The sequence below is a fragment of the Morus notabilis genome, unplaced genomic scaffold (genome assembly GCF_000414095.1).
Source record: "Morus notabilis unplaced genomic scaffold, ASM41409v2 Scaffold73, whole genome shotgun sequence".
Taxonomy (NCBI): Eukaryota; Viridiplantae; Streptophyta; class Magnoliopsida; order Rosales; family Moraceae; genus Morus; species Morus notabilis.
The window spans coordinates 362,748-390,532 of NW_010358777.1; the positions used below are offsets into that span (position 1 = coordinate 362,748).

The 27,785-nt window shown below is 33.9% G+C and overlaps 4 protein-coding genes and 3 non-coding genes across 9 annotated transcripts; 1 reads left to right on the plus strand and 6 right to left on the minus strand.

Moving 5' to 3' along the window:
• Positions 1–1,682: 1,682 nt before the first annotated feature.
• LOC21409112 lies at positions 1,683–9,734 on the minus strand. Its single transcript, XM_024162543.1, has 14 exons — positions 9,460–9,734; positions 8,568–8,675; positions 8,335–8,469; positions 7,340–7,900; positions 7,040–7,187; positions 6,610–6,936; positions 6,037–6,462; positions 5,069–5,595; positions 4,905–4,990; positions 4,597–4,815; positions 4,047–4,175; positions 3,310–3,675; positions 3,028–3,143; positions 1,683–1,979 (listed from the first exon to the last, which is right to left on the minus strand). Exons 1-14 carry the CDS (start codon positions 9,565–9,567, stop codon positions 1,864–1,866), a joined length of 3,372 nt encoding a protein of 1,123 aa, XP_024018311.1. The 5' UTR covers positions 9,568–9,734; the 3' UTR covers positions 1,683–1,863.
• LOC112090653 lies at positions 5,486–6,373 on the minus strand. Its single transcript, XM_024162540.1, has 2 exons — positions 6,037–6,373; positions 5,486–5,595 (listed from the first exon to the last, which is right to left on the minus strand). The coding sequence occupies exons 1-2, from the start codon at positions 6,337–6,339 to the stop codon at positions 5,500–5,502; spliced, it is 399 nt and encodes a 132-aa protein (XP_024018308.1). The 5' UTR covers positions 6,340–6,373; the 3' UTR covers positions 5,486–5,499.
• A 1,892-nt stretch (positions 9,735–11,626) lies between the features above and the next one.
• On the minus strand, positions 11,627–11,698 carry TRNAD-GUC. The gene has a single exon. It is a non-coding gene; the product is annotated as a tRNA-Asp (tRNA).
• A 576-nt stretch (positions 11,699–12,274) lies between these two features.
• TRNAD-GUC lies at positions 12,275–12,346 on the minus strand. The gene has a single exon. It is a non-coding gene; the product is annotated as a tRNA-Asp (tRNA).
• A 75-nt stretch (positions 12,347–12,421) lies between these two features.
• Positions 12,422–12,493, minus strand: TRNAD-GUC. Its single transcript has one exon. It is a non-coding gene; the product is annotated as a tRNA-Asp (tRNA).
• A 3,396-nt stretch (positions 12,494–15,889) lies between these two features.
• LOC21409113 (protein CRABS CLAW) lies at positions 15,890–18,316 on the plus strand. The gene is made up of 7 exons (XM_024162557.1): positions 15,890–16,107; positions 16,459–16,596; positions 16,914–17,019; positions 17,157–17,205; positions 17,596–17,671; positions 17,837–17,893; positions 18,008–18,316. Exons 1-7 carry the CDS (start codon positions 16,012–16,014, stop codon positions 18,026–18,028), a joined length of 543 nt encoding a protein of 180 aa, XP_024018325.1. The 5' UTR covers positions 15,890–16,011; the 3' UTR covers positions 18,029–18,316.
• A 4,020-nt stretch (positions 18,317–22,336) lies between these two features.
• On the minus strand, positions 22,337–27,025 carry LOC21409114 (squamosa promoter-binding-like protein 6). 3 transcript variants are annotated; one of them, XM_010093307.2, is made up of 5 exons: positions 26,720–27,025; positions 25,485–26,114; positions 24,772–24,908; positions 22,821–23,598; positions 22,338–22,588 (listed from the first exon to the last, which is right to left on the minus strand). In XM_010093307.2, exons 2-4 carry the CDS (start codon positions 26,078–26,080, stop codon positions 22,841–22,843), a joined length of 1,491 nt encoding a protein of 496 aa, XP_010091609.1. In that variant the 5' UTR covers positions 26,081–26,114; positions 26,720–27,025; the 3' UTR covers positions 22,338–22,588; positions 22,821–22,840. The 3 variants fall into 3 exon arrangements, with proteins under 3 accessions (XP_024018258.1, XP_024018257.1, XP_010091609.1); XM_024162490.1 differs by having other exon boundaries at positions 22,337–23,598; positions 25,485–26,105; XM_024162489.1 differs by having other exon boundaries at positions 22,337–23,598.
• Between the last annotated feature and the right edge of the window lie 760 nt (positions 27,026–27,785).

The following is a 27,785-nucleotide window of genomic DNA, read 5'->3' on the forward strand; positions in this document are numbered from 1 at the left end:
AAGTCATATAACTATATTAATCAAAAAAGTATTGATCAAAAGTAAGCGATAAAATTCCAAACTCAAGTTCAACAATTTTCTCATCAAGTTTTGATATTAAATGGCATTTTAGCCGTACGAATTGGGCATCAGTGGTCCTTCCAACGGTGGCGACCCAGTGGTGGTTCTTCATATTGCAAGAAAATGAACAAAGCATAAGAATTTCTCCCATTTAACAAGGATGATTTCATTGATCGAGAATAAAATTTAAGTATTAGGCTATTAGCAGTGTTGAACGCTAAAAAAGCAAGGATCATTTCATCGAGAAGAATACAAATATAAGTGGTGCTACAACGTTAAGGAAATGCTCACTAACACTCTAACAATAAAGACATAAAAGCCCGATATCAACATCACTGGTGGTGTATAACAATGCCTCGTTAAGCACCATATATTTGTGTATACATAGATGCATACATAGATATACACATACAATATGCGTGTGTGTTGTTGCCTAAATTATGTGTGTTAAAAATTCGACAAATTATGCTAGACTAGATCAAGGTAATAGTACTAGACACTAATAATGATGAATATGACTTTCTAGTGGGGGAAAAGAGAAAAATTCAACCAAGTGGTGATAGTTGTAGGGACATCATCAAGCTGACGTCTTGTAATGGGCCATACTAGTATTTCATCCACCCATATATATTGTTTTGGTCGTGAAACCTAATTATTGTTTGGGGATTACTGTCTTACATAGAGACAACATGTAGATCGATCTAGTTACATTAAGCGCATTTTGGGGATTTCATACTTAGAAATTCATTTCCTCTAATTTCTCTTATATAAAGGAGCGCATCGATTTTTAAGGTTAAATTAGAGAGATCAGAGAAAACACAAAGGGACTGAGAGGTGCATGTGATTTTCTCATGTAAATTCTTTTGCATCATAGTTAATGACCACAGTAATTAAAAGACGCAACTCTCAGAATAGCTAAGATTTTATTACTTTTGTTAATAGACTAGCTTAAAATACACTACCATGTGAGTCTATAAGCACTAATAAGAAAATCTTAACATAAGGGTTTCCTGCATATGAAATGGTTACAAATGTGTGTGTGTGTGTGTGTGTGTATTATATACACCCACATATGTATATCGTGAAATGCCAACTTTATTACTGTTGTAGTATATGGATATTGTGCAAAGTGACTTACAATTTCCCATAGATGTGTCTCAAGAGAGAATTGCTTAGCAAGCTCCACCCTATTTAATCACAAACCCCAGCAACCCATGTGCAGTGTAAAAAAGTTTTTCGTTCTATGCAAGTAGATACATAGATAAACTAGTTATGTTCAAAGCCGGATTGGTAGTTTCTCCTTGCGTGAGTTAACATTTTCTTCTTGACACGAGACAATGACTGATCAATTAAAATTTAAATTACCAAACCCCATAACATTAGTTCCACCAGTAAAATTTTATATTACTTGGACCATAAGGATGATCAGCTTCCAATTTTTTATGCAAGCCCCAGTAACAAACTTCTGTACAGCCATATGCATGATTGCAATTAGTTACTTTCTGTTCTAAGCCTACATTGAATATGGTATTGGTTCTGTTGCTTGTGTCTCACAAAACGGTATTATAGTATTGATGAGAAGTATAGAAATTTGAAGGCTAAAGTATGAGTTAAAATGGGTGAATTACTATACTCACATTTATTTACACTATACAGTTAAAAGTACATGTTACCTTGCTGAATGGCAGTTATTGCCAAGTTAGCCTCCGTTAATGGGAGTGCAAAAAGTGTAAGGTTGATTGGTTTCCATATCCCGGCTCTGAAATTAGAGCAAGATAGAGAAACAACTTGCTTTCGTCCTTGCTAGTTTGGTTTGTTATTTTGAGAGAGCAGATAAACCAGCAACTGACCTTCGCCACCAGAGATGGCTACAGCACCTTTCTTCGAATCATCGGTAGCAATACATGAAACGGAGCTACCTGAAAAAAAAAAAAAAAAAAAGAATTAAAACAAAATTAAAGGCAAAAAATAAAGACAGCAAAAGTACTGAGCCATAACTACCATATTCAGATTGCAAAAGACAAAAGGCAACCGAGGAGCAAAGGCCCAAATCCCAACAATTACCTTACAGATTCTGAACCCGTTTAGTTCGCTGATTTAAATTTTTAATTTGAGTTGAGATGTGACTTTATGTGAGCTTTTTACTGTAGCAAAAAAGTTAGATGTGATTGTTTTTTAGAACTTTTGATATACTAAAAAAAAAAAAAAAAAAAAGAATTAAAACAAAATTAAAGGCAAAAAATAAAGACAGCAAAAGTACTGAGCCATAACTACCATATTCAGATTGCAAAAGACAAAAGGCAACCGAGGAGCAAAGGCCCAAATCCCAACAATTACCTTACAGATTCTGAACCCGTTTAGTTCGCTGATTTAAATTTTTAATTTGAGTTGAGATGTGACTTTATGTGAGCTTTTTACTGTAGCAAAAAAGTTAGATGTGATTGTTTTTTAGAACTTTTGATATACTAAAACTTGAATCGGTGAAATGAGCGGGGCCTCCGTAAGAGATCATAAGTTAATTGAGTTTGCTCAACCTTTTCTTAATATCGTTTTAGGGTTTTTAGCACAGTTGCCTGTAATGTGCCCCATTTTACTAAATTTTCTTAAATTTTTTATTAGACATAAGGGACTAAGAGTTGAAGAATTGAAATATTTGTGTTACATTTGAGATGGGATATAGGAATATGTTGTGAAATGTGCTTTTTCAAAACTAATTTTAACACAACCATCATCAAAATGGGGCATGTTGTAACAATTTTACAAGTTGAGGGGGCAACTTGTTAAAAGTAAGAGTTCAGGGGCAAACTGCTAAAACAGTACAAGTTCAGGGGCCAAATGTGTAAAACAGCCTATTATTTTATTATGTTAAGCGTGTGACTAGGCAGGTATACGAACATATATCCCAAAGTAGTTAAAAGGGGGTCACATCAATGTAGATTTTAATGCAATAACTGAAACGTAACTTACCTCTAAAATGATGCAAGGTGCCAAGTTTAGTTCCTGTGGACATTTCCCATATGTACACAAGTCCATCACACGTACCAATGATTCCGTGACCAGCTGAGGCACCAATAGCTTCAGCGCTGCATAGTATAAGATCAAATCACCTCTATGATACTTAACACTTGATCATAACACTACCATAATGGAAATGTAAATTACTCCATTTTGTACAAACATTTTAACAAGGTACAAACTATACATTTATAAAATACAAAGGTAGGGTTGAGAAAACAAATATTAAAGCACCTTGGATCCAATGCACCTCCCAGGATTACCATATTTTTCACCAGTAGAGCAAGCCGCCACCATCCTACTGATTTTGTATGATAGTCGCCGGATGTATAGTCATGGTGATCATCAGAATCAGATGGAACGGAGACAAGAAGCCAGACAGCAATCTCCTCCTCTAACAGTGGAAGGGAATCGTCATTGGTTTGCTCTGAGAACCACATATTCGTTGCAGCCATCATTCTATTGACATGTCCATGCACATTACAGTCGCCGAAACTATGTCCTTTCTTTTTCCAACCAAACAAGGCGACAGGAAAGAATTCACTGAAAGAAGTGCATGATGTAGAGAATTTTGAAACAAGGATTCTTTTTGAAATGTCCCTGAAAAAAAAAAAAAACGTCTGCAAATTAGAATCTAATAGATGTTACAAAATTAAGCTATGAGTCTTCCACCTAAATTTTCTTCAGATTAGTGAAACCTATGCAAAATTTAACACTCAAAATGTAGCACAAATAGTATCATCATATAGATAAGACCTACAAAAGGCAAAAGATATAAATTGATTGATACAATGAAGTTTACTTATAGCGTGCGAGAATACATGCCCATAACTATACTTATATTTATATAAAAAGTTTTTGCAATGCTTACCAGCAACTAAAGATATAGTATACACCATACTATTCATTTCATTAAACGAAAAAATATAAATTATACAACTTTAAAAGTTATGATACTGGGAAAAGCATACCATAAACTGAATTCCCCAAATCCATTATGGCCAACAACAAGACGAACACATTTTGGAATTCTCTTTAACTCCACTATGCCAGGGGATACGAGATCATTCGCAGGCAGGATGAATTGCTCTGTTTGTGCACTGAAAAACAAGGGAACTAAATGAATACTTCCTGGGGGATCGGTTAAATAGATAACAAAATAAATCAATATTTCAACATAGCTTCAGAGACCATTCTCTGTTTGAGTGAGAAATGGTTATTGGTCAGTACTCTGAACTGTTAAAATTTAGACAAGTTTTCTGTTGCAATAAAATACATCATCACAACTGTGATGTGTATGATTTTGAGAGTTGAGAGAATGGAGTTAGAAACGACTTGTATGGTTGAAAGGATAAAATCTGAAGTAAAACAAGTAGAAGCCAGTAAGAACCTGGCTTGTTTTGTAGTGCAACAAGTTCATTCCCACAATAAGAATCATAAATGTGACATTGTCATAAAGGCCGCCAAATAGTTCCATGAATACAAAGTAAAACTTGATTGACATGGTGCAACAAAACTCACCTCCATGCTGGATTCATAACCCACAGATGCAATCTCCCGCTCTCCCCAACGGCAACAAGATGGTTAGGTTCACAAACCAATACACACTGTAAACTCTCAAGTGTTTTCAGTTTTACAACTACTGAGACATATCCCAGTTTTACTTCTACAATCTTCACCGCATCCTCCTCAAAGCTGCCTGATGCACATGCTGGGCACAAACAAGGAATTGTCCCTTGCCTGAAAATATGTAGCGTAATTTATCATGTAAAAACTCCATTTTTTCTTTTACATATTTTGTGTAACTAGAATCTGCAGAGATAATCAACCTGCAATAAGGTGTTCTAATGCAGTCAAGCAAAACAAGATATTGCCCTCCTGGAGTGTATTGCAAGCCAGATCTTTCCAGAGCAATCTGAGAAAGAGTAACAAGAACATCACGAGACATTTAATAAAAGCAAACAAGCCTACATATATGCAGATGATAACTTACTTCTTTACCAAAATAATCTTTTAGAGACGGCAGTGTCACTGATGTGTGACCCACAAAAGAGGGATATCCAACTCTTGGCTCTTGAGTTGCTATTTTATAGATAAAAAGGGTCCTGTCCTTGTTAACCCGAAGGCCACATAAAACACAAATGTGGATGTCTTCGCCTGTTGTGCACACCAGTAATGACAAAACAGGAAGTGGGTGGAGATAGCAACCAATAAGCTCACCAAGTCCAAGATCTTTTGTATGTGATTTTTCATCAGAAGAACCCATTTCCACCGTCTCCAAGGCTATTGGATTTCTACTAGGACATGTTTCAGAGACATGATTATCTTCAACATTACTACATATGATACTTTCTGAGAGAGGAAAATTGTACTTTCCCTTTATCTGAGTTATGGCTTTAACCTGCTCCCTTCTTCTGGAATATACTAATCTTGGAACCTCAGTAGATGTCTTACTACAATTATCAACAACATTTTTAACACAAGATTCTTCTGGCGATATATTTGAAGAACGCAACCTGCCTGCATAAAACGAAGCATTATCTAAGTTGGAAATTGTTTTTAAGAGAATTATCATATCTTATATCTGGAGAAGTACAAGTAATATGTTATACTTATACCTATGCACAAAACCATTCTATTTTGTAAATGAGAAAAGGTTATACTCATTGCATTATTTATGGCTCCCAAGTTCTGCATTCACTAACAGGTCTAACGGCTTCCCAACAAAGAATAATTGCAAGGAACAAGGAGATAATCATGTGGATTGTCTACTTCAATGCGCAACAATATAGTTGGCTCCTAACCTTGTTGATTTTAGATTAGTTGGTTAATCATTTTTAGCATATTCTGAGCATTAGAGAACTGGACATAAAATTTAGAGGAATAGGTTGGCTTGACACATTAAAGTAATCCTATCAGGTGCAGCGAGCGTCTCTTTTCAGGTTATCAAAATTGCAATACCTGCTGAGTGACAAGCATCCCTGATTTCTTCAGCACAATCATTATTAAAGGGGACGGTGGAACTTGGCATAGACTTGGATATGACATCACCCTGATGAAGCATTCCGCTTGGATCCATGTGTACTTCATCATAACAGAATATATCTTTGCTTTCACTGTTCTCAAGAAAACAATCTGACTCCTCCCCAATCCCAATAGATTGTCCGCATGCGTTGCAAGGGTATGCTTTGTCATTAAATCTAACTTGATCGGCTTTGGCATCAAAAGAGGGCAATATCTCATGGTAAGATGCATGTTCACCATATATTTGATCCCTCAAATTGTCAAGGGTAACAATGTTTTCTGCATCAGCTGAATGCAGATTCGTAATTTGGACATTCATCCGCTCCTTCAAATCCACCATTTTATTCTCAGTGACCAATACAGCTGAATATATGAGAGCTAAACTTGTTAGTGCCCTTTACAAATAGAACTAGATGTTAAAACTTAAAAGGCACAAACGATAATTAGACAAATTAAAGGCTAAAAAAATATGGGAAAATAAATGAATGGATTTTTTAAAGGAAACAACACCTGGAGATGAAACATTAGTTTTTTTATTTAGCTCCGGAGTATTCTCCCCAAAAGGCATAATTTCCGAAGAGCTAACAGCGGCTTTTTTCTTCCTTGAGGACTTTTTTAGCAAGGGAACTGCTTGAGGAAGAAGAAATGACATCATAGACTTGGCTGTTTCTTGACCAACTGAATCAAAGTCACTCTTTTGAGAACTTCCATTGGAATTGGATGTGCCTCTTTCTTCTTCTGGATCAGTTTCACTCACCAAACCTTCTGAAATGATCATGTCTGCTGCAGTCGATTCTCTTTTATCCTGGACACTTGGACCATTATCAGCAGTATCATCTGCATTTAACTACTAGCAGTTACTAATAGAATGATGAGGAAAAGAATAAATAACGAAAATTGAAAGGGAAGATCAGTAGAAGATGGATGACTTAAGGAATACCTTGCACCAAATCTGAGGTATCAGGAACATAAAGCACTACATCATTCGCAACTTGATCATCTCTCAGACCTGGATGCTCCCCATTTTTTACTTCAAGTGACATTGGAGAAATGAAGTCTTCCACCTCAGTACCTTGCAACCTGTCAAGCTGTGATAATTTAAGATTCTTCTTGTCATACAGCAATTTACTAAACAACCATGTGGCAACTAAGTTTGCCTACAAATCAAATGATTTCTAAATAATATTAGGGAAACCTAGTTTTCCAATAGTGCACTAGAAAACAGGAAAGCTGTGCTTACATATTTTTCCTCGGTCAGCAATTTGCCAGCTAGATTAGTGGACGCACAATTTCTTGAACGAACCACCAACCTTGTTTCTTCAGAAGGCACAATGTTTCTAAGATTATTGGAGATGTCAACCAAATTCAATGGCAAGTCACTCTCTGAAATGTGACTCACTGATCGTGGCACGATTGTTGGCTGTTCATTGTCATCACACTTTCCTTTAAAAGAAGGCAAGGGACTCCCAGTAGCTATGATTCTTTGGTTCTCTTCAATTCTATTTGATGCTTCAGCAACATTAGCCAGAGCTTGAGACCTTGATCTTTTGAGATTAGCGTTGTTGGATGACTTTGTATTCACGATTTTGAGTCTCCTACTTCTCTTTCCTATTATCTGTGATCTGTCCAAGGGCAGTAAATCATGATGCGCTTGTGCATCAGGGTGGCTACTAATATGATCTGCTTTAGGGCCCTCTTTGCAGAAGCTGGAGGACAATAGATTCTTTTCTATAGTTCCACTAACATTCGCCACAATTTCTCGAAGAAGCCTCTGAACAAATGAATTTTTAAACCCAAAAAACTGCAAATACAATGAAAAAATAATTTTAAATATTTAAAAATTAAAGCACAGATATTGAATGATCACCATTTGTACAAATTTGAGCAACTAATCGGGGATCGGGGAAGACAAATGCTATCAAAAGAAATATTCTACTTTCACTAAAAAAATTAAAAATATCTTGTGTAAAGTTAACCGCACCAAACGATTGAACAGCCCCCATTATGAGTTCCCAGAAAAGCACCATACCAAATGATTGGGCAACGACAGGAATCCCAGTTATAAGAGTTCCATAAGCAGAGCCAAGAAAAACATTTAGAATAGTTTATAGATCACTCATAAGTTCCAAAAGGTGGAACATTGTGACCGACAAGTAAAAACAACAAAAATCCTTCAAGAAACTATAACCAGTGCATTCAGCTTTTCTATAACACGTCAACTTGCATAGAAATTACCTCCACACCATCTATGTTGCACGAAAATCTCTTTCCATGCCAAATCTTCACATGGGGACAATACTTCTTTTGGAATTTCTCCCATGCAATGTCTGGAGTTTGCCCAGAAGATGAATGTCCATCAGCAGTAGAAATCTGTGGAAATGAAGTTGCTTTGTGTTTATTTTCTTATATCATGTGATAACATGAACTAATTATCATTAAACCAACAACAATAGGGGCTGGCTACTAACAATAAACATAGGCCCTTTAGGACCTTCATGAATTTCCATCTTATATGTACTTCCATTATGAGCTCGAACAGCTTCATACCCAACTGGATAAGGATACCGGCCTTTACCCTACAAAATATCAAAATTCAGTCAATTGCTTTTGCAACATGACATATCACATATGTTGTTGTTAACCACGCAACACATTGTGGACAACTATGAAGTCAGGTTCCTAATCCTGCAGGAAGAATGAGCTAAGCCTTGAAATGAATCCTACTTTTTTATTTTTTTTTAATATGAAATGACATCCTACTTTTTAATTTTTTAATGCAAATAAACAAACAAGCACTTACTAATTTGACTCTCTTTTGAAAAGATACACTTTGGAAACTGGGACCAGTTAATTTCCCCTACTTCTCGTAGAAACAAAAGGAAAGCTTAAACGAAAAATGATATCTATCGTCCTATAATGAAGGCTTCAGATCCCAATCGGTGCCCTCAAAGCAGACTCAGCTATCTTACACCTAAATCTTCCCTTCTCATAGCCAGATTCAATTATTAAGAATTTTCTCAAAACTCCGTCAACTTTTGATAATCTTCACAATCTTCAAATCGAAAAACAAGTGAAAAGAAATATATAAAAAAACAATCAAGGCAAGACAATTCTATGAATCTTAATCCACACAACAATTAGCGCCCAAACTGGTCGTACTCGTATATTAGCTCTCAGCATTTCTTCAACATAGATTATCATTTCCTGCGAAATTTTTTCCAGAATTTCGCGGAAACTAGTAAACTACAGTCTGAAGCATCTAAAAATAGATCAAATCGAAATGAAAAGTATAATTATTCATCCAATAGAACAAAAAACATGAAATTGGAGCAAAATCAAAGAGGAATCAGAAAAACAAACCCTAGAGGAGCTCCAATACTTCTTGTCCCAAGGACCGGTGTAGAGGGAGCCGATGGATGTGATTTCTAGACCGTCCTGTTTTTCTTTGTCGCCTTTCAGTTCCGCCATGTTGAGATCGGAAGAGTATCTGCTCTCGTCAAAAGCATCGAATAGCCCAGAGAGAGAGAGAGAGAGATGATTTCAATGGCGGGAGTGGGAAAATTATATTTTGGGGGTGTGTGATTTTCCCTCCAAAAACTTAATAATGTTTTAAAATCGAGGAGGTAATTTCATTGAGCTCCCATTTAAGGGGGAAAAATTAAGGGAGAGAGCTGCATAGCATATTCTTAAAATATTTATAATAAATACAACAATTTAAGGGATAAAATCGTTTTAATATTCTATGTTATAGCAAAACCTCCTTTTAGTATTTTGTGTTTTTTCTTAATATTAAAATGGTACTATGAAGTTTTTGAAAACATCTATTTATATCTTTAAACTGATTTTTAGAACATATAATATTTAAGGTCCCGTTTATTTCACCGATTCGAGTTTAGAATTCGAATTTTATTACAGTAAAAAGCTTTCAGAAACAATTACATCTAATTTTTTTACTACAATAAAAAGCTCTCACATAACGTCACATCTTAACTTGAATCAACGAATTAAACAGGTCCTAAATTATATTTCTTATTCATTAAAAACAATCAATATTTAAAAAAATGAAAAGTGGAATTGTTTACGGTAGAAGATAGGTTGGAAATATCGAATTGGAGAGGGTTAAATCCGTACTTCAACCATTTCAACTTAGACTGGATAGGTTTTTCAATTGCAATTAACACCCTTACTAAATACCAACTGCAAATGTAATCCAAATTGAACTAGGTTGAATTGCCCAACTAAACACATGATAAAATATTTTAAAACATTAAAATATTTAAAAGAAAACAACAAAATAAATAAAGCTCATGATTTTTTTAGATTTATTAGTTTTTAGTTAATTAAATAGATGGGTATTAAGGTCAATTTGTATCTCATAAATCAACTTCTGGGTACTAAGAATATGTTTTTGAAACCATCGAGATACCGCTTTGATATTATCAAAAACACATGGTACTACGAGTGTGTTTCGCTTATTAACAAAAAAAAAAAAAAAAACATGTTTCACTACTACACATAGTACTAAAATGATTTTATTTCATAATTTAATAATATTTATAATAAGTACTGTATTTATGTAAATAATTTATGATTATAGTAAAATTATTTTATAAATTTACTATATAAATAAATCATGTATAATGTTACTATAAAATATTTTAAAACATGTTATTTATCGAAAATATTTTTAAAATGGTTCTATTTGTTATTGTTTCACTAGTATTGAACAAAAATTTTATTTAAATTGTTTTGTCCTAAAGCTATTGGCATTGTAACTTTTTGGGAAAAATTACCGGTACTTACATTATTTTTGCTAATTGATTTGTAAAAGTTAATTTGTGTGATAGTAGTCCTTACCTACAATATTGATGATGAATTTTTAAAAATTTAATAAAGGTAGTTGCATACTCATGGCATGATTTCTTAAATTTTTTTTTTTTTTTTTAAAAAGAGTCTTTATATTGCAACCTATACTTGTACTCCACTGGTGGAGCAGATTTTTGCAACCGCTTATTGCAAATCAATGGTAAAATATGATAGTTTGTATCATCTTGTCTTTTTTTTCTTTGTGCGTTCAATCTCTTACATTCATATAAAATTTAAAAATTAAAAAAAAAAAAACTCATTTTAACTCTTTCTCCTTGGCTCTGTAAATGGCAAACTTCTTTAACTGTTTTTTTTTTTTTTTTGTTTAGATGCGTAGATGGTAAATAAATGTCCAGCATCTTCACTAAAAATAATATTGGTTTTGAGTCAATACTCAACCCCACCAACAATATTAAGTTTAAGACTTAATTAGTGAAATTAAAGAAAAATAAAAAAAAGGAGATCAAATCGAGTATTAGTAAAGACAAAAACTCAATTTGTTTTTATTTTGAAAAACTCAAAATTGACAATTACGTTATTGCCTTGGATTGTACACTGGTTGGGAAGAAATACTTTTTTATTGATTTCGTTGAATTTTCATCACAAAATCATGATGAGATAATTTTTAGGAGGAGGAAAAAAATAAGGAAAAAGAGATTCACGCCGTTGCCGGGGATCGAACCCGGGTCACCCGCGTGACAGGCGGGAATACTCACCACTATACTACAACGACATGATTAAGATATGGTGGTGGCGCTCTTTATTTACTATTAGTATAGTAATACGTCCGCTTATTGCAAATCAATGGTAAAATATGATAGTTTGTATCATCTTGTCTTTTTTTTCTTTGTGCGTTCAATCTCTTACATTCATATAAAATTTAAAAATTAAAAAAAAAAAAACTCATTTTAACTCTTTCTCCTTGGCTCTGTAAATGGCAAACTTCTTTAACTGTTTTTTTTTTTTTTTTTGTTTAGATGCGTAGATGGTAAATAAATGTCCAGCATCTTCACTAAAAATAATATTGGTTTTGAGTCAATACTCAACCCCACCAACAATATTAAGTTTAAGACTTAATTAGTGAAATTAAAGAAAAATAAAAAAAAGGAGATCAAATCGAGTATTAGTAAAGACAAAAACTCAATTTGTTTTTATTTTGAAAAACTCAAAATTGACAATTACGTTATTGCCTTGGATTGTACACTGGTTGGGAAGAAATACTTTTTTATTGATTTCGTTGAATTTTCATCACAAAATCATGATGAGATAATTTTTAGGAGGAGGAAAAAAATAAGGAAAAAGAGATTCACGCCGTTGCCGGGGATCGAACCCGGGTCACCCGCGTGACAGGCGGGAATACTCACCACTATACTACAACGACATGATTAAGATATGGTGGTGGCGCTCTTTATTTACTATTAGTATAGTAATACGTATAACAAAATTAAAAATCTAACGCCGTTGCCGGGGATCGAACCCGGGTCACCCGCGTGACAGGCGGGAATACTCACCACTATACTACAACGACTCGTTGATGGTGAGGCAATCAATAAGTTTAATATAAACTAAACTAGAATCCCGTAGTTTGAGACACTCGAACAGTTACTAGCTTCAATTTTTTTTAAAAAGAAAAGGTAATTGTAGTTGCATTTTAGGAGCTAAAGTATAGCATCAATTGTTCTATTTTCACTAATAGTTTAAGTTATACATTTTTGTTTTTGAAAGATCACTTTTTTAGACTAATAGCATCAATTGTTCATGATTCATGGTTCGTTACAGTATTTTCTCTCACAAAAAACACACGTAAATTGAAAATGATTCTAATCTCATAGTTTTAATCCATGAACCAAACGGGCTCTAAAGTGTTAACAATGAAAAGAGTCAATATATAGTTCATCGGAAAATTATGCTTGAAAATTATAAAATAGTAAAGAAACAAACAATAGTCGAAGTCGGAAGTGATCATGTTCTAACAAGACATGCAAGAATCCAAAACTTGCGTCAAATCTCCCTCCAATAATGAGATATATACATACAAATACATTTCAGAAAGATGACTTGACAAGAGTAAAAGAAGCCAATAACAGAGAACAATGCTACGGCTAAAACACAGCGACAGCTAGGGAGACGCGTCTAATCCCAATTTCCCTGTTCGGCAAAAAACGGGGCTGACCAAGGATCTAATGTTTGTGCCGAAAACCGTAAACCCCAAAAAATAAATACATAAATAAATAAACAATATAGCTTATCGATTTCTGTTGCCATCCAAATAACTAATTGATTTATGGAATTGAACGTCCTGTCCTTTGGATTTTTTTTTTTCTTTCTTTTGAAGTAGCCCTCATAAATCTTAATCTTGACAAACTAGCTTCTGAATTTAATAAACAATGGTATGGTGCTCTAAAATCGATGTGACTAACAAAATTTAAACGAAAGTGCAGTTGCACACGTGACCTAATAGTGTATTTTTTTGATTATATGAAATTCTAATACATACCCTTCAAACGAGCTTATGTGATGTATACGAGAGTGTTTCCGTCTAAATTTTAAAAGATTGTCGTCTGATTCAAAACATCATTGAACATTTTATTAGTTTGATCAGAGATAATTTGTTAAGATTAAAGTAGTTATGGAGTGACTTTATCAGACAAGAGAATTAAAATGATAGAAACTCTATTGATCCTAAGTCGTACCTAGCTATCTAATTTGTTTTGTGTTGTAGAGGAAGGTTGGGTTAAAGGATTAAAGTTGCGGCATACACGGGCAGAGAAAGGGTGGGGATTTCAAGTGGGGGGGAATGGGGCATTTTGCCATGTTTGGGAAATTGGGAAATGAAGGGAATCGTCCCATCCGCAAAAAGACACCAACAAACCCCCGTGATCTTCTTCTCAATATATATCTCATCTCCTGGGCCTACTATTATTATTATTATTATTATTAGCGTTGCTTTCTTTTGGGAGTACTAATTGCCATCTTCTATCTCAATCCCAATTTGCTGTTGAAAGCGACGTTTGATTACAGCATCCGTCTCTTTCCAATTCCTCTGTTTGGCATTGCACCCACAAAAGATGGGAATGGACGGCAGGTCCCCTTTTCTTCACTGTCTTTTCACTCCCCACCTTCTTCTCACTTCGATCAGGCATATTCATTCTTAAATCTTTACATATGATGATCTAGTTTTTAAAAAAACAAAAAATGAATTTATTATCTTGATATTTTCGGCCTCAACACATGTGCAATTTGAAAAATATTATGATTGGTTTTGAATCGATATATGTGGCTATTTTCTTCCAATGGGATAATTCATGATCACGTATATACTTACACGTGCAAGTGTGTGCATGTAATTATATGTAGCATAATATATATATATATATATATATATATATAATGGGTCACGTTGGAAAAACTAATATTATATAAGTACTTTTGTATGCAAAGGAAGTCGTCTATTAACAGATATATGAAGATCATGCTATTAGTCTTTGTGTATGAGAAGACGTCTAGTGTTTCTTATTTATACACACACACACACACACATCATCATTAAATTCTTGTTTTTCCCCTTCAAATGAACACATTAATTAGTTGACTATGAATGAGAAGTACTCAATTATATATGAAATTTACAAAGACTTTCATCAACTTCTCGTTAACGCAGAGTACTCACAGTAAAGCTATTTCCTTGTGTTCATGACATGACCAGGGTGTTTATAATTATTTCCTGCAACTTTGGTAGATATGTCTGTAAATATACATAAATTAATGTTGAGATTAGATAGTTGAGTTATTAAAGTATTTACTTTAATTATCTTAGCACAAGCAATGAATTACGAACCAAGAGTCAAGTTTATGTTTATATAGTACTTGCCGTGAAGCTTTCCAATATTACCATCTCGCACCTATAAAGTCGTAATTATTGAAAATACTAGCACCGGAAAACGCTTTTACATTACAACTGATTTAGCTGACGAGCTTTAGTGAATATTCATTTTCCCCTTCAAAAAAAAGGAAAAAAAAAAAAAAAAAGAGAAAACGCTTTTAGATTGTGTGTTGGACCCATTCTAACGAAATTGTATAAACATGATGATTAATTAATTAAGCAAACTTCTTGGAACCTAGGTTATAGCTATAGTCTATAGCTATAGGAGTTCTATTTAGAATTTTCTTCTTAATTAACTTTATAATACTGTGGACCCATGTATGCTTATCCAGTGATAAGTATTTTTTTGACCCCTTAATTTAATTAGAACGTTAAGCTTCATATCCATTAATGTGATTAATTTAGCTGAGTTTGACAGGCCCCTGAAGAATTAATTTTGTGTATAATCACCGACTAAGACTTTGCACCGCATCATGATAAACAATAAAAATGAGTGCATTACTTTTCTATACTAAATTTCTGCTTTCATTAATTAATCATTGCTAACATATGAATTTTGTACAAGTTTGAACACAACGTTCTGTCATGAGCATCTACTGGCAATACGTTTTCATTTTGTTGCATGTACTTCCATATTTATCTTGTTTTGACACAAGACATGCATATGCAGCTGTGGTTTGATAGTGATTTTGCTTAAGTACTTGAAGTCCACAAAACAACTAGAGAATAATCTCTCTCTCTCTCTAATAGTTTTTTTTTTTTTTTTTTTTTTTTTGGGTAATAACGTTCACACTAGAAGATGGGTGAGATCTTAGTTTTAAATAAGAAATTATGAGTCCTAAAAAGCTAGAGAGACTACTGTGCTAGCCCGTACTTAAAACTGGGTCTGCAAAATACAGCTAAAATAGTTCAGTGGGACAATGACTAGTATAGTAACCCCTATATTTTCTTTTTGACTCTACTTCTTCAAAAGTACTAAACACTCTAATATATATATATATATATATATCTATATATTATCCCTCTACTCAGCCTCCTTTTATTCTTATACAGCAAACCCTAACATAACACGACTCTCTCCCTTATAGCTATATAGGATCACAAAACGCCCACACCTCTCCATACCATCTCTTCTTCTTTTTCATCTCTTGCTTTCTATAACCATGAACCTAGAAGAGAAAGTCGCCGTGGACTTTGTTCCGCCGTCGACGGATCACCTCTGCTACGTCCGATGCAACTTCTGCAGCACCGTTCTCGCGGTAAAAGTACAACATGATCATAGAATATACATATACATGTTCAATACATCTTTCACTCTCTCTTGTACTTTTTTTTTTGAACTTGGTCTAACTAGCGAGGTAGTAGTACTTCGAGATCAATAACATGATTGTATGGCTAGCTTATATATGCATCTATTGTTACATAGGCTCGATCGATCATCATGATATTTTGGTTTATTAACGGTATAATTATGTGAACTAACAACATTATCATAAATATTATTTCAGTTCTCATAATACATATAATCTTCTCCTTGGTTTTGATACTGTGTCCGTGTGTATATATATATATGTATGTGTGTGTGTATTGTGTATATGAATTTTGTGCAGGTTGCGCTTCCATACAAGCGACTGCTGGACACAGTGACGGTGAAATGCGGTCACTGCAGTAACCTGTCCTTTCTTAGCACCAGACCTCCTCTCCAACCTGCTCATCAATTCCTTGATCACCCTAATTTGAGTCTTCCGGTTAGTTATGAACTCATTTCTCTAGTACTTTGTTTGATCATCATCACCAAACTCAACAATAATATTACCGCCCTATCTAGCTAGCAAGTTATACGTACCTACACAAACATATGAGTATCAAGTACTATATAATATATATATATATATATATATATAAATATATGTTATCCGCACACATTTTATGCATGCAGAAATTGTGTGATCTGTTTGATTACTTTGCTTCTATTTTCTTTTTAGTCATCTACATACATGGGAATGACCATATTGGGTATTAATATTTGTGTTTGTAAACTTCAAATATGAATTATGTGATGCAGGGATTTTGCAATGAGTTCAGAAAGGGCCATTACTCATCATCATCTTCCAGCTCCTCAAGTATATCTAGCGAGCCAATTTCTCCCAAAGCACCCTTCGTCCTAAAGCGTAAGACGGATAATATATATATATATATATATATATATATATGTATGTATGTTTGTATGTACATATACATTATGCACATACATATATATGCAATAAATACTGACTATACAGTCTCAAAACAATCTTTTGTTTTGTAGCGCCTGAGAAGAAGCACAGACTACCATCTGCCTACAATCGATTCATGAAGTAAGGAAAAAATATATACATATTTCTAAGATCCCATATTCCTTTTCACCAGCAGCTTGTGTATTACACTCACACACGATTAGATCTAAAATAATATGTAATCAAGTATGTTTTGTTATATAGGTAATATACTTTATAACGAGATAGTATAAGATCATATTGGTGATATATTCATATAGTCCTAGAGGACCTATAGACTGCTTGTCAATTTTTTCTCCTTTATCAATATTAAAAAAAAAAGGAAAAATGAAAAGCAAAAGGTATACTTTTTTTAACCCATTAATTGTACATTTTGTTACATACTATCGGTTGATATAGGATCATTTTTGTCAAAGAAACACAATTAATGTACTTATTCTTGCATGCCTAATTAATTTGACATCTATTTAGAGAGGAGATACAGCGCATCAAAGCAGCCAATCCTGAAATTCCTCATAGAGAAGCCTTTAGCGCTGCAGCTAAAAACGTAAGTATATATATGCGTACTACTTCTTTTAATTCAAGTTTTATTAGCTAGCATTTGTTATATTTAATTTACTAGATTCTCGTCTTAAATATAAAAATAAACAAAATACAATAAGCTTCTCATTTTTATGATAAACCAAAGTCTAACTAGCCAGCAAAAATACAGTGGGCAAGGTATATTCCAAATCCTCCAGCTGCATCTGTTCCGGGAGGCAACAAAAAGGTATGAAAAATAATTCTCTTTCTACTATTATTTATTTATTTTTTTTACTAATTAATTTTTCTTTTGATGCTAAGATTTGGTTTTTGACGTCAAGATTAATATTGATCCTTTCAGGCTCAGCTTTTGCGAGAATGAAGTTGGATACTACTTGGTCCATGTAATTTGCCCAAAAATTCCATGCATGTTCATATCGGACATATAATTAGAGACCAATCTGAGCTCATAATATTGTAGGTCGGCTCTTAATTTGAAGTCTGTTTCTAGCTATGTTGAACATTATGTGTTTGCTTCTCACTGACCTTACGCTTGACATGAGTTTGAGACTTTAAGAACTAAGCTTTGGCAGTGATTAGATCTATCTGTTAATGCTATCAGAACCTTGTATTAACTTTTATTTTATTATATTTTCCGAATTTCACTAAATATGTTATATTCAACTCCAAGAAATGTCAGACACTTGAGACATCACAGATACGTGCAATGTCGTTCGTCCATACAAACATGGTTTGGTTGTAGTCCCTCATATGCAGTGGTGGAGCCACATTGATCTCGATGGAATATTTGCTAAATTTTGATTTTTTTTTTTTACTGAATGTACGTAAGTTATTCAAATGATCTCATTGCTCCTAATAAATTAAAAAGATATAACTGTACTTAACGAAAAATTATACATGTTCTACTTAGTAATAAAGAATTCTAACTATACCCCACATATATATATATATATGTGTGTGTGTGTGTGTGTGTGTGTGTGTTTCATAGTAAACCCCACTGAGGAAAAATTTATGGCTTCACCACTGCTCACATGTGGATGTATAACATTAGAGTTGAGGAATATAACAAATCAAGGTGTTCTGAAACAAAATTTGGATTTTCTCCTTTTGCCTCGTAATCTCTTTTAATTATCGGATTAACTTTTATTCCATTTAAATGGTTATATATGATATCAATATGTAGTAACTACAACTTAACCTATACATACACAGATATGTTTTGTGTATATGTGTGTACTGTGTCGTCTGTTGTTTGATAGTTTCCTTTCTTTTTGTTAAAAAAATATATTTTTCTAGAGAAAAGAAGAAACAGAATATATTGTATAGAAGGTCGAACACTTTCTGAGAGAAAGAGAACATTGAAAGAAGGGGCCTGAGGTTTGTTGGGCTAGAAACTAGCCCAAATGAGCTTGTGACTTGGAACAGTTACATGTCACTGGCTAGTGCAAATTATGCCCGTTACTACCATTTGTGAATTTGTACTATTTTGATGTGTAAATTAAGCTTTAACTTTTTTCCAAAAAAAAAAAAATGACATATTTGAATATGAACTCTTTGAAACAGACGTCAAGGGTTCAAGCACTATATTTATATGCCCAATATGCCCCCTAACCCAATCACCCATGAGGTGACCTTCAGATTTAAGGTTACCAACAAAGTAACTCAACTTTTGTGCATATATTTTCAGGTTTTATCTGTGCATCACAACAGTATTAATTGTCTGAAATTTTAACGCTAAACAACTAAAAAAACATGAATTTTTGGATTGTGTTTTGAGGCGGGGATCCTTGTATTAATTTTTTTAATTATATTTTCCCACCTTCCGGTTTAGATTGTGTGTTACATAATCGAGGATTGCTTTTTTGCAGTATTGGGAATGACCTTTGGGGTTTAGCTCTTTTAGTTTTGATCGATCGGAGCTCTCCATTGATTGTAGAGTTATTGTTAAAAGAGCCATATGTGTGGTTGATTGTTAGTGTGCTCTTTCAGTTTTTGATTTTCTATTGTTGGAATCCATTGCACATTTGATACACACGCACATTTTATTAGAATTTACTGGTGGAACCGGTCAATGGTCGGGATTAAGTTTCCTGGTTCCACAAGATCATTTGAGTCAATATTAGTGCGTGTATTCCTTTGATTTAGAATGCAATTTAATTACCTTTCAAAAAAGGAAATGTAGCAGCCTTAATATACAGAGAAGGCTATAACTGCCAAAGAATCAGAGTCAACTCAGTTTGTTCAGTTGTAGGATATGTACTTGCAAGGTGACATTGTGAGTTCTAGTTGGGGAACTAGGAATTCCACTAACTAATTTCAATATCGAATTAACTATTTTCATTCTGTATTATATTTGGTTAATGAGACAAATTAGTTTGAACCTCTCGCACGTACAATGCAAAAGTTCTGCCAGCTTCTCTGTTTTTTCATGGCCTGACTTTGATTTCTCTTGGTGCCTAATCAAGTATGCAATCCATTTCTTTCGATTTGTCTTGCATATCAATCCAAAATATATATTCTTTCCCGGTTACATGCAAATACAGTCACTGGCCAGTCAGTCTTCACTTAACTTGGCTCAAGCAATGTCCAAAAAATCCGATGCCTTTCTTGGTTGGATCAACCCAACTGGCGATTTCCTACAAGTCTTCGGGTCTTCCCTCTTTTTTAGCTCTTCTATTTCTCGACTAATTAAGGCCCATATTAAAAGCTCAATTTATTAATGGGAGAAAAAAAGAAAATAGGTCAAGACTTTAGATGAATTAAAATTAATAGGCCAATAGTTTATATAAATTAATAAATAGGTTAAATTATTGTTTTCGTCCATAATTAGTCTGGTTATGAATCATAACTTGATAAGTTATTATCCATAATTGTCCATAACTTATCTAGTTATGAACCATAACTTGACAAGTTTATTCATAACTTATCTGGTTATGAACCATAACTTGACAAGTTATGGCCTATTAATTTCTATAACTAAAAATTGGCTTATATACTTTCTTAAGTTTTTCATATTGGCCTATTTTCTACTATTTTTCTTTATTAAGTGGGTTGGCTTCACATTCTTATAAATTAATATTTATCTTTGTATTTAAACCATGTGTGACTTAGGTAATTTATGACTGAAGAAAATAAGAAAGAAGAAAGGTATTTAATTTAGGTGAAGAAATACGGAGGAATGGAGGACCTTTCTTATTGTGCTTTGTATGAGATTTCTCTTGGAAAAATACTAAAAATATTAGTAAAAAATATTATTTATGTCATTACATTAAAAAATAAACTACTGTCATTTAATTAATAAAGATAAAATAAAAGATCACAATAACACTTAATTATTTAGAATAAAATAAACAATAAGTTTGTATAAAATCATAACAATCCTGTACTTTTCTCTTTTCAACCTCTAGTCTTTTCGACTTAAATTAATGGAAATTGAAGTCTTGAGGAAGATTTTGATTCTCTCATCCAATCTATTCCCTCTAATATTTTCTAATAACCATAAATTTTATAGTCCATCCGCTACTCCTCTTCCCTATCTCTCCTCACTTTTCCCTTCTTCCAAATGTCAATGCCCTTTCTATCCTTTTTATTCTATTGAATAAACAAAGCTTTACAATCCGCGGATCGCCATAAGCATGCCATGCCAGCTAAACTAATCCAATATCACCAAATTCCCAGTTAACTTATGCCAAGACAATCATCTTTTTTTCTTTCTTTCTTTCGTTTTTTTTTCTTTTTTTTTTTTTTTATGCCAAGGAATAGGGTAATATTTTATGATGCAATTTCATTAAGAAAGCACTATGCATATATCTCCAAAATGCGTCATTAGTGACGTTCTTATGGCACCAAACTTCACATCAGATAGGTTGGGCGCCTACATGCAGACAGAAATTCATAATAATAGTTTTTATGATTTTATGGTTGTGTTAATATTTATATATCAACAAATATCTTCAATATCAAAGGCTTTCAATACTTTACAATCAAGTTGTTATCTGATCCTTATTCTAATTGTAATATAAGCACGATTCCTTTGGCATTTGATGGCCGCTTTCTAATGTAATTAATGTCTTAACTCTCAAATAGTTAAATAATCCTCAACTAATTACACACCACTAAGATCATAATCACTATTGGTGGCTTTGAGCAGTGGATTAGCTGGCGAAACACACTTTTTGCTTCAATTGGAAAGAGAACAAGGCTCATGGGATTACCAACGACCAACAATTTTCCTTATTCTGATCAAAATTCCAGGATTTTTGGATAGTTTATTCAAATATAGTGGACACTTGGGAAAAAAAAGAACTAATTAAAGATTCAAAAGAAATCATTATGCCATAAGACAAATGGAAAATTGGTTAAGATATACTCGTGCTGTAACATGCTTTTGATTAGAATAATATTAAATAAGAAGAAAAGTCATCCTTGTTGAAAAAAGAGACAGTTACCAGATAGTGACCTTTATATCATATAATAAAACCATTTTATTTGTAATGTTATGCTAGTGTTGGTGGCTGGCCTGTCACCAATCATTTTTGCACATTATCTTGTGGTATAAATTGGCCCAATAATTATTCCTAAATAGGTAAGAGAACTAGTTAAACTCCTTGATTCACCAATGGTAAAGTACCATGATTTAACAATTGGAATCTTTGGGTTGGCAAAAATATTTGCCAATAAAGTGAACAAAGGCAGTTAAAGAGATAAAACCTACACATCAATGTAGAACAGCAAAATCTGGATAGATTTTTTTTTTTCCTTTTTTTTTTTAACCTTTTTGCAAAAGTATTGTCACTACAAGTGGTATCAAGTAATGTCACTACTACAAGTGGTATCTAAAGTTACATCACTTTATCCATTGCACAAATGAAGTTAGCTAGAAAATCTGATGCAGGAGTCCACAAACAGTCTCCCCTTAAACCTGCACCAACATTAGTAATTTCTCATTTAATCCAACATGACTACATAAATCTAATTACAAAGATGCAGAGACAGAAAAACCAGGAATTTCACTGATTTCTCTTTTCCCCATTGTTTCCGTTCAAAAACCTTTCCTTTGATAGTTTAAGTAGGATTCGGTACATACGACTATTTAGATCCTTGCTGAATTCTATGCCAAAGAACCTATATTTTGAAGTAGATTTTCCGCATACCTCTCTTGCTTTGCTATCCTTTAAGCAGTTGGGAAACAGCAGAAGTCCTCATTTTCCTGCTTCACTTGCATGAAGTTTCTCTGGTGCTCCACTCGTTGGAGATGTGATGACAATTGAAGCAAGTCGACTGTCGATCCATGTTCAGGTGCAAGACAATATTTGGTCTGCAAATTGTGGGAATCTTGAAAAGCTCTATCTGCATCATGAACTTCAAAGTCAACAGCAGGATTGGCTTCGGAAAACATCGTGGATTCGAACTGCTCTACAACTCCCACGGGGTTCATTGCACAAGAGTAGAAGCCGTTTGCTCCTCCATGTCTTTCCATGGATCTTAACCTCAGAGGTTTGTCCAAAAGGTGACCAACAGTTTGATGAGCACCTTGCATTATCATGGGGCTGGGAGAAGGAATTCCTGTCGAATGCAAGTGTTGTGATTGAGATGACAGAAGAGAGAGAGCACACGTTGATTGCGATGCCCCGGATAGTTTCTGAATGCCTGCTGTCGTGTGAAAACAGTAGTCGTGAGTTTCTGATGTAGGAATTCCAGAAGAGTGTTGCTTCCCGATGCCAATGGGATGGATGAAGGATTTGGAAAGCAATTGTGAACTCATGATGGGTACGGTTAACTGGGGATTGTAAATAGGCTCGTCTTCAAATTTGATGTCTCCAAACTGGTTAACTTGTTCATATTTATCAGGAGATAGAACAACACCTGGAAGTATATCTGAGAATACAAAGGGTGTTCTCTTTTGCATAGAAGTTCCCATATATCTATTGCCTGCCAAAGTTCGTATAATGTCAGAAGAAAGGCAATCACTTACAAAGATAAAAATAGGATAGATCTAAACAAAGATAAAACAAATTTACTAAAAAAAGGAAGGCTCGTAGACCACCATGTAGATGAATTTAGAAGTGCATGGATGGAACTTTGTGGACTAGTTTTAGTAACAGAAAGAACAATCTCATCGGAGAAAAGCGAAAATGAAGCAGACTCATCTACGTGTTTCTCTTAAAACTTCTAAAATGTTTGTTTGTCAGACTAGAATTATATGAGCAGGCCATTTCCAGTGGAATTGGCATGTAATAATCTATAGGAAAATGCTTAGTTCATGACATATGCTACCTTCAAACTGCGGTACACTTTTGCATTTTGAAAATGCCAAAAGCTGTCTTAAGATATTGACTAGAGAACATGAAAAGGAACTCTAATGGTGGCTGATGTGGCCACTAACTTTTACATTGAATACATGGAAGTCCCCAGCGTATATATTTTAAAACTTTATAATTTCACACGCGAATATATTTTAAAACTTTATAATTTCACACAAGTGGCAGTTAGTATTGTTATTTCTTCAAACACTCATAGATGTTTCCTTGACCTTGTGGAATTGAGTTTGGGGTTGAGAATTATTGATAAAAGGAAAGGGAAAAAGATTGTATATCTTTATACAACACTTCGCACTGTTGAAAGTTCTAAAGGCATCGGATTGACGGAGTATCATAAACAAATCTTCTCCTTGTGAATAAGTTCTAAACTTCTAATCATAGGACCACTCACTTGATTCAAGTATGCCAAAATATATGTGACATAATTGGTCCTAGATATGCCAATCTTAGAAAATCTAATCCACTTCCTTTCCTCCTTTAAATGATTTAACACTTCCATTTCTTTAGAAATTTTAAGGAATAGAATTATAAATTAATGCTTGCCTGAATAACTTGCAACATAAATTTAATTATGCCACACGACCATAAAAGTAACCCTTTTTCTTTTGTTTTTTTTTTTTTTTGCCATGGCAGGTTAATATGAAAGTATGTTGCACACCAGAGAGATCAGATCAGAGATGAATAAATCAGTTCAAGCTTTGAAATCAAAACATATAATGCAATGTCGAATTTTGGAAATAAGAGAAAAGTGGCTGGAAGATTTAAAACTTTAAAATTTTCATACCATGATATGGATGTGACAACTTGTGTGCTTTATCCGAAAGGCCATCTAACTGAGGCTTCCTTCGACGCTCATTGTGGCCGGCTAGGCGTCTTCGACAGCTGCGCTTGCCATCATCAAATTCAGCAAGCATATGAAACCTAATCACAGAAAAAGATACCACGAAATAGTTTATAAATATGCAACACACTGGGGCTTAAGCCTACTCTAGTGAACTGAAAACAAGAAAAAATATATCACATTTAAACACGGTAGGAATATAATTTTAGTTTAAAGCCAAATGAAGCTACCTTTATGCAACCCAACAAAAACCACCCCCAACCATTAATTGCACAACTCATAAGCAAATAAACTAAAAAGATATATTAGAAAATAGCTTTATATAACCGTCCAACCATTTCAAAGCTTAGTAGAGCATCATCAGCAAAACACAGAGGAAAGAAACAAAAGAGAGGAATCATATAAAGGTGGGATCCAATCAACAGCCCCTAAGATGCACTTCCTCTCACCCTTTTAGTCTTAAGTGGTGCATTTTGGGGTTCTCATAAAGAATATTTCCACTGAAGGTGGCTAAATACACCACATAATCTTTAAGCATTTTGTCTCTCAAACAAAAATATATATACACCACAACCAATGTCAAAGAAACTAAAATCCTGAAGAGTCATCCCACATAAAAGCCCCAAAAAAAAAGTAAATAACTATGAAGGGCAAACCTGCTGCACTGTTGACAAAACCTCTGCTCAATGCCATTAACAATAACTTTGGCAGTCTTGGAGTGAACATCACAAACTCTGTGCTTTTTGTGGTAATCCTTTGAGGACGTTAGATCCATATTACAACCATGGACTTGACAAAACGGTGTCTGTGAATAAGAGCCCCTTGTCCGAGCTCTCTTGGCCGCCATAGATGAAGAAACCTGGTGGTGTGAATTTGAATGCGAATGTGAATGTGATCTCTCCTTTGAACCTTCTCCACCACCAAGCTTCAAAGCAATCAAGGAAGAATCCTGGCTATTATTGGACTCCATCAAAGACCCCGAAACCTTGGACCCAGATTCTTCCTCAACCAGAGAAGAATTCGGAGAAATCAAGGTTCCAAAATCTCCACCCCCACCACCACAAAACATCTCATTACTGCTTTGAATGGTCCTTCTGAACATCTCGGGAAGACCCAGTTCCGTGGATTCAAAGCTCTCCGCAGATTCTCTATTGGGTATGAACCCGTTTTCGCATTGGATTAGAGCTCTTCTGGTTCTCGCAAACGCGTCCGACCAATCTAGCTCTTCAGAGGCGAAATTCCAAGACTCCATTTTTCTTTTCTTTTCTTTCTTGTTGCTGACAAGACTACCAAAAAAAATTAAAAATAAATAAAATAAATAAAACCCAATTCAAGCGTTACTCCAAAGACATTAAACACAAAGCAAAGTACTAATCTTTTTGTGTTAAACTACAATAATAGTAATAATAATACAAGCATGCGTATATAAGTACCATATTACATATCTATGTGTATATGTGTACATAAGCAAGAAATAACTTAAGTTTTTAGAAGCTACATAGTAGACGAATTGACGCTATCTTGAATTGATATTCCATCTAAATTTTCTCTCTTTTCGAGTTGAGTGGGAATTTCAACGGAAAAAAGTGGAAAAAATGGAAAACATTTGTGCTCCTTTTCATTTGGCTTCCGAGAAACTATCAAAAAGAAGAAAGAAGAAAAAAAAATATACTCATCCTTTTAGAATTCGTTGGGTTTTCTGAGTGACCAAACAAACAGTTACAATATTAAAAAAGCAACAGTGACCAAAATTGACAACATAAACGTTGGTACAGAATCACAGATTTCAGGAACAAGAATTAATATAGAAAAAAATACCCACGAAAGAAACAAGCATAAAAAGGAAAACCCATTTTCAGAAACCAAAGATAGAGAGCATTGAAGCACGTACTTTAGTGTTTGGAAGGTAAGAAACGGTGGGGAAAGAGAGTTTTTGTTGGTCTCAATCGTTTCCCACGCTTTCTCGGGAACCAAACTGAATATACAAAATGGAGAAGAAAGAAGAGAGAAGAGGGAGAGTGAGAGAGAAAGGTGTAGGTGGTGGTGCCTTTTGAATGGGAAGTGAAAAGTAAAAGGCAGAGAGATGAAGCAAAAAAAAAAAAAAAAAAGTGAAGAGAGAGAGAGAGAGAGGGGGGAGAGTGGGTATTATTTCAGGTTTATGGTGAGGTCGAAGCAGATACACTGTCGTCTGTGAGTCAACATGATTTCCACTACACTGTCCAAAAGCATGTCGAGGTCTTTTGTATCTTTTTGAGACCCTTTGTGAAATTCCATTTATGGCCACCCCTCTCTCTCTCTTCCTCTCTCTTCAACCTTAGGTGGGAGTTAACGAGAATAAAGTGACATTTTATAAGGAGATTTGTATCTTGATTTAAATTATAATTTATAATTTATTATAATATTTTTTTTTATAAAAAATACACATAAATTAAAAATAATTTTAATTTTATAATTATAATTCATAAATTAAACGTCAAGTAAATTTTTTTGTTGAAGTAATTTTCATTAGATTTAACTTCAGGAAAATACTCACACAATTTCATAAGATAAATGAGAATTTTATGCTTGGTAAAAACAAAACCACATTCATAAGTGAAAATATTCATATGTAAAGTTAAACGAAGTTTCCCCTACAAGTTCTTGTGCAAGACTTGACTTTGAAGGTTTTAATAAAGTTTGTACTGAGTTTACCTTAAAAACATAATAATAAAACCACTTGATATTGGCAAGTTTAGCTAGCCTCATAGGTCACATTAGAATTTTAAAATATATATATATGTAAAGTTAACGAAAATTAATGAAATTCTGACGATTTAAAATTATCCGGCCACTATCGATAAGGTAATTTTTATACTCTAGTTTAAGATTCTTTTAGAATTATCCTGATTTCATCATGCTAAATGATATTGTGATGTTTTTCATGTGTTGGAAGTTTATCATGTTCATTTTAATTTGTA